Source organism: Sparus aurata, unplaced genomic scaffold (genome assembly GCF_900880675.1).
Source record: "Sparus aurata unplaced genomic scaffold, fSpaAur1.1, whole genome shotgun sequence".
Classification (NCBI taxonomy): Eukaryota; Metazoa; Chordata; class Actinopteri; order Spariformes; family Sparidae; genus Sparus; species Sparus aurata.
The window spans coordinates 170,999-177,500 of NW_022045117.1; the positions used below are offsets into that span (position 1 = coordinate 170,999).

A 6,502-nucleotide genomic window follows, 5' to 3' on the forward strand; every position below is an offset into this window, starting at 1 on the left:
AATACAAGAAACCACAAGACAAAACCAGACACAAGAACACAACGAACAAGAATCTACAGTCATGACACAAACATCATGTTTTTTCTCATAATCTTTCTTTACTGAGCGGTTGTCTGTTTTTAATTTGTAAATAAATCACACAAACAATAAAAGGAAAGAAAACAATCAGCAAAACAAGAAATTATTCACAACTCAACCGTACAGAACAAAACAAAACATCGTAAAGACTTTCTACAAAGTGAACATGTGCTGATGTTTAACCGACACATTTCACAATCACAGAATAGAACAGAATTTCTTTACACAGCAGTGCAGTTACATCAGCCGTCCACTGGGTGGCTCATGAAACACACAAACAAACAGTAGTTTAACTTTAGTTAACTGTTCCTCTCTAGATCATTTTGAACCAGAACTAGTCAATGACTGATGTCAGAGATTCATATTAACACAGTTTCCTTCTCTCACTTGTCTTCTGTCTTGTGTGAGCTGTAACCTTAGCCCTGTGAGACAGTTAATACAGCTCTCTATAAAAGCAAGGAATCTCTGTGTGTGTGTGTGTGTGTGTGTGTGTGTGTGTGTGTGTGTGTGTGTGTGTGTGTATACCTCAAATATCTCTGCGGATCAGGATCAGACTGAGCTGAGAGTTTCAACATGGCTGCTGCGTGGTTCAAGGGTGTGCGACTTCGCATTTGTTTGGACTGCAATGATACCGTTAATTAAATATTTCATAAATGCTTTACAAATTTCATGAATTGTGCACCAGAGCCAATCACTGCAGAGCCCACCGCGACCCCCACCTTAAGAAACAAGCAGATTTATACCTGCGCAGCGGCGCGAGCTGGACCAGGATTTTCCTGGCAGTTCGGTCCCGTTCTGTTCTGTGCATCTAAACTGACTGTTGTGTATTAATGAGACTAAAAGAGTCCGGACCGAGTCTGTTCGGGTCTGAGGAGATCCGGAGACGCGCGGACAACAAAGTGGAATCGGAATCTGTGGATGTTCGTGTGTAGCTAGCCGCTAGCTAGCAGCTAGCCCACACGGCCCACCTCCCGAGGCGACGGACCGGACGCATCAGCACATCCAAAACCGGACCTAGGGTAAAGGCAAGCAGCAAGTTTGGTTGTTGAGGAACAGAAAGTTGTGGGAGGGACGGAGGCAGATGAATGACAGGCAACGATGGTCGGACAGCGATATTGAGGGTTGAGAGATTTGTGACATTTAGCGTGTTTGGAGTGTGTAGTTAGTGTGTTATGTAGTGTTTGGTGTAGTGTGTTTAGTGTGTAGTGGAGTCGTTTTTTTGTTTAATGAGTCAAAACAATGCGGAGATGCTGAATGAGCGTTGCCTGCATTTAAATGTAAATAGTTACATATAACTTTGTACATTTTTAAAATGTATGCACATATTTAGCAAACAACAATTTATATTTGCATTATAAGTAATAAAAAATGGTTTGTTAAACATATTTGTGGTTTAAAGTAAAAAAATCTAACTTTTTCTACTCGGATTTTATGGGGGTTTTTGTGATTTTAGGTCCATTGTGTTAATACAGTATGTCAAAATGAAAAAATAACTGTACAGTCACACATGTGAGGTTGTGCTGAAAGTAACGACACCAAGTAAATAATTTTTAAGGTGAAATATAATGGCAAAATCAAAAATAGTCAAAAACGGCCAATTATACCCTGGAATATCGGATTTCACAACAAACCTAAATATCCCTGACGTCCCACCTTCAAACAGCCTCATTTGGCCATCCATGAAAAAAGCTCCTTAACCTCCCACTTTTCTATAGGAATACATTTTTCTTACGGGCACTGCACTAGTGTATGTAAATGTAAATGCATGTTTCTGGAAAAAATTACTGTTGCTATGGTTACCTCCAGTTAAATGTTGTACACTTAAATATTTGGACACCTGACAGCCGATGAAGTATTTTCTGTGTCCATGTTCTACGTTACAGTACAACCCACTGCTCCTCCTGAGGTTTGTTTGACACAAGTGAAAGATTTCTTCCTTCAGAGTTTCACTTATTGAATCCGAACCATGACTTAATCTGACTCCACCATGAGCCCTCTTCACTCACAAGCTTCTTTATCAAGTCATTCATTTGCTTTTCATGTTGTTCCTGCAGTTCTTTCTTTTCCTCCTCAGTTTTCACTTTTTTCATTTCTTCTTGGTAGTTTTTCAGTAAATCATAGATTTTTCCCAGATTATTTTCATTTCTTATCACACATTTTACCAAGTTACAAATTTCACCAAGATGTTGTTCCTTCATCTCTTCTTCTTTTTTCTTCATCTCTTCTTCTTTTTTCTTCATCTCTTCTTCTTTGTGGACTTTAAGAGCCTTTAAGAGGTCGTATTGTTCATCTTTGTCTTTCATTTGTTCCTCATGTTCTTTCTTCTGGTCTTCAAGCTTCTTGTTGTATTTCTCTTTGAACTCATTGAACTCTTCAGCTTTCTCTCTGGCTTCTTCTTCATACGTCTTCTTCAGATTCTCCATTTTCTGCTTATATTTCTCCTCCATGTCTTTTCTCTCTTTCTCCTCTTGTTCTCTTCTCATTCGATCCTCTTCTTTTCTTTTCTTTTCATCATTTTCTCTTTCTTGTTTATATTCTTCTCTCAGTTTTATGAGTCTTGTTTGTTCCTCCTGTCGTCTCTGTTCATCTTCTTCAAGTCGTTTTTTCCACCATTCCTTTTGTTTTATCTCCCAGTTCTCTCGTTCTCTCCTCAGCTCTTCTCTGCTCTCCTCCAACTTTCTGTCAATGTTTTCCTTTGATTCTGACTCTGATCTGATTTTTTGTTCCAAAGCTTCAACTCTTTGTTTCCACTCCTGTCGTTTGAATTCTTCCTCTTGTTTTCTCTTCCTGTCTTCTTCTTCTCTCATTTCCTGTTCTTTCTTTCTCTCCTCACGTTCTCTGTTGATGTTTTCTTCCTTTTCTTTAAGTTGTTTTTCTCTCTGTTTTCTCTCCTTTTCTATTTCTGCTCTCTGTTCTTCCATTCTTCTTTTCATCTCATCCATCTCTTCTTCATGTTTTCTTTTTAGCTCCTCCCTCTCTCTCCTCAACCCTTCTTCCTTCTCCTTCAGGATTCTCTCCATCTCTTTCTGTATCGCTGCCTCGGCCTCTTGCAGCATCTCATTAGTGTAGCAGCTGCCTCCATTTGTCTTCACCATGGTGTCGATCTTGGTGATCAGCTCACTGACCTGCATGTGGTTTTGTTTACTGTAGTTATTAAACACGTGGTATCTTCCTCCACAGTCAGCGATCAGTTTCTTAAAGGAATCATCACATTTATTTCTGATGTATTCATCAATGGACAGCTCATCATGTTCCAGTTTATCTCCTCCAGTTAACAGAATGATGGTGAACCTCTCAGCATTCTTCCCGAAGCCTTCCTGGATGAGTTTTAATGTCTCCTTCTCTTCTGGTGTAAATCTGCCAATTGGTATCACCAGCAGGAAGACATGTGGTCCTGGAGCCAGAAGACTGATGCATTTCACCATCTCCTCATTAACCTCTTCATGAGACAGAGTTGTGTCAAACAGACCAGGAGTGTCGACCACAATGACTGGACGACCGTTTACTACAGTCTGTTCTTTCTGACAACATTTGGTGACTGATGTTTGACTTGATTCAGCTGTAAACTTCTTTCTTCCCAGAATGGTGTTTCCTGAAGAGCTCTTCCCACAGCCAGTCTTCCCTAACAGAACAATCCTGAGACACTCTGGGCTCTGTTCTTCATCAGCACCTGTGAAATATAAAGACACAGAGTTACTTAAATATTCACAGTTGCTGCAGTATAGGATCCAGACAGTCATGTAGAAATGTTGTAAATACTGTTTAAATTCAAATTACTTACAAGTAATCTTGTTTTCCTGACTCAGCCTCTGAAGTTCAGCTTGTTGTCTGTGGATTTGTTTCTCTTGTTGTATGATTTTATCCATCTGTGCATGTGCCAGTGTTTCAGTTGTATAGCAGTGTGGTTTGTTTTTAGACTGGCTATTTTTATCCACCGTGTCCAGCAGCTCTGGGATCTGCTGCTTGTCCTTGATGTTGAGAACAACATATCTTCCTCCACAGCTCTGAAGGAGCTCCTGGATGTCTCTGTTCTTTCTTACAAAGTTAACAACAGCTGGAGCTGTAGGACCTGACTCCACAGTGAACAGAATCATGGTGAAGTCATTGACTCGAGAACTGAATGTGTTCTGGATGGTCTTTAACTCACTCTTGTCTTCATCAGTGAGGGGACCCACAGGTAGGACCAGGATGAAGGCATGGACGCCCTCAGGATCACAGAGGGAGATACACCTGAATGATTCCTTCATCACTTCCTCCTGAGGTTTTCCACACAAGGCAGGCAGCTCCACCAGGGAAACCCAACGTCCACACACCTCTCCCTGACTCTGAACACACTCTGATGAGTTGGAGACTGAAGGAAACTCTGTCTGACCTAAAATGGCCTCAGCTGCTGAAGTCTTCCCTGCTCCTCTCCTCCCACACAGAACCAGGTTTAAAGCTGCTCTGATGTCTTCAGACTTTGGTCTGATGGTCTCTTCACTGCAGGTGAGGAAGGCTCCTCTGTTTTCATGGACAATGTTCTCAATCTTCTGCATTAATGACCAGTGGTTGTCTTCAGACATGTTGTAGTGTCTTCCTCCACAGTCTTTAAGGAGTTCATTAGCAGAGAGAGTCATTTCATTCTCCTCATGTGTGATGATGACCATCGAGTGTTTTAAAGCATCTTGACCAAACAAACTCAGGATGAACTTCAGAGTTTGTCTGTTCTTCTCTGTAAACTCAGAAGGTTTCACTAACAGCAGGAGAACATTTGGTCCAGGAGGACAAAGATTGATGCAGCTCTTCATCTTTTCTCTCACGGTCTCCTCAGACAGACTGAACATGTCTGGAGTTTTGACTACAGTTAGAGGATTTCCTCTCCACTGTCTCTGGAAGGCCACAACTTGCTTGGAATGGTAATGGAAATTAAAATCTTGATTCTTCAGGATGAAGTTACCAAGTTTTTTCATTTTGTCTTCACTGTTCCCCACCAGAACAATCCTGAGTGCAGACACTGTAATAAAAGAGGGAAAGTCACAGTTTAGGGTCGATGGCAGCAGGTGAGTGGAGCCAAATTCAGACAAGAGGAAACCGGAGGTAGTGTGACTGAAAACTGCCTGTAACACTGGTTCTCTCTTTTTGGACCAGCGCCCCCTCATCCATCCAGGTCCCTGTTGGACCCCCATCAGATAAATCCTGATCAAGGAGGGAAACAAAAGTTCTTTGTCTTTTTCTCTTTTGCTGTAATACATGTAGGCTACTAACTACTACCAACTAATTTCTGTAAATGAAAAATATAAACAACAACATGTTTGGTGGTCTGTCACTATAGATGTTGTTACTATATAATGTTAATCTATCCAGCCCTTCTCCCCTCTGACACTATGGAGACAATCTTTTCACAGTGAAGACACACAGCGGGCCTGGTATTATGGCCCAGTGCAACAATACACTGCTGGATTTATTTAGTTTACTTACACTGGTTGTTTGTGTTTTCCACTGATGATGGAGTAGGTGATGTGGACCAAAGTTTCATCACTGTAAAAAAAAAAAACACATTAGAATTATTTCGAGAAAATCAACTTCCTCTTTTACTGCATCATAACTAATTCTCAGTGTACTCACAGTTGATTAATGGGTTTTTAAATGAATGCATCCTGCTTGACATGAGATGTTTCTGCCCTGTAAAACAGAAAAACACTGTCAAATGTAAAAACCTGAACTTAATATTGAAATCTGATAACGGATAAGATGTTTTCATCATATTATAAAAGTAGTTCTGTCACTTACCAGCATCTCTAACAGGATCCAAGTTGACGAGGACTCCATCACCTTGTTTCAGACTTTGATGACCAGCAGGTAAAAGAGATGTAACGTCTTTGAAAACCTCACAGCTCAGATGATCTCCATTATTCGTCTTCACCATTTTGTCTATGAGTGTCAACAACTGTTGACGGTCACGGTGCCACACCGAGCTGGATCTACACTTTCTGATCATGTATATTAACGATGGATTTGACATGTATTTTTCCATCAGACCTGGACTCTCCTCTCTGGGTGTTGATATCAGAACCAGTGAATGATCAAATGATTGATCACTGAAGAGGTTCAGGACTCTGCAGAGCTTCAGTTTGTGTTCCTCAGTGAAGTCTTCAGGCTGTAGAACCAGCAGGAACACATGAGGTCCAGGAGCAGAGAGTCTCTCACAGGCTTCTACATTTCTTCTCAATCTGTATTCAGACATGTTGGGATGCAACAGATCTGGGGTGTTGATCAGAACTATTTCTTTCTCCTTTACCCGTCCTCTGACTCTCAGACAGCCGTCTGGTTCTTCCTCAGTGTTGAACACAGTTGTTCCCAGTATGAAGTTCCCCACTGAACTCCTCTGAGACCAGCTGTTTCCCAGCAGAACCACCCTCAGCTCAGACACTGCAGAGACAATTAG

General features: G+C 41.2%; 1 protein-coding gene across 1 annotated transcript in view; it reads right to left on the reverse strand.

Annotated features, from left to right (window-relative positions):
- Positions 1-1,846: 1,846 nt before the first annotated feature.
- The window catches only part of LOC115577803 (FK506-binding protein 5-like), a 13,031-nt gene continuing 8,375 nt past the window's right edge, over positions 1,847-6,502 (reverse strand). Inside the window, exons 4-8 of the mRNA XM_030410685.1 lie at positions 5,848-6,486; positions 5,679-5,739; positions 5,536-5,595; positions 3,860-5,253; positions 1,847-3,748 (exon numbers count right to left, since the gene is read on the reverse strand). Of these exons, the coding sequence (XP_030266545.1) occupies positions 2,025-3,748; positions 3,860-5,253; positions 5,536-5,595; positions 5,679-5,739; positions 5,848-6,486 (3,878 nt within the window). The 3' untranslated portion in view covers positions 1,847-2,024. The remainder of the gene's footprint in view (positions 3,749-3,859; positions 5,254-5,535; positions 5,596-5,678; positions 5,740-5,847; positions 6,487-6,502) is intronic.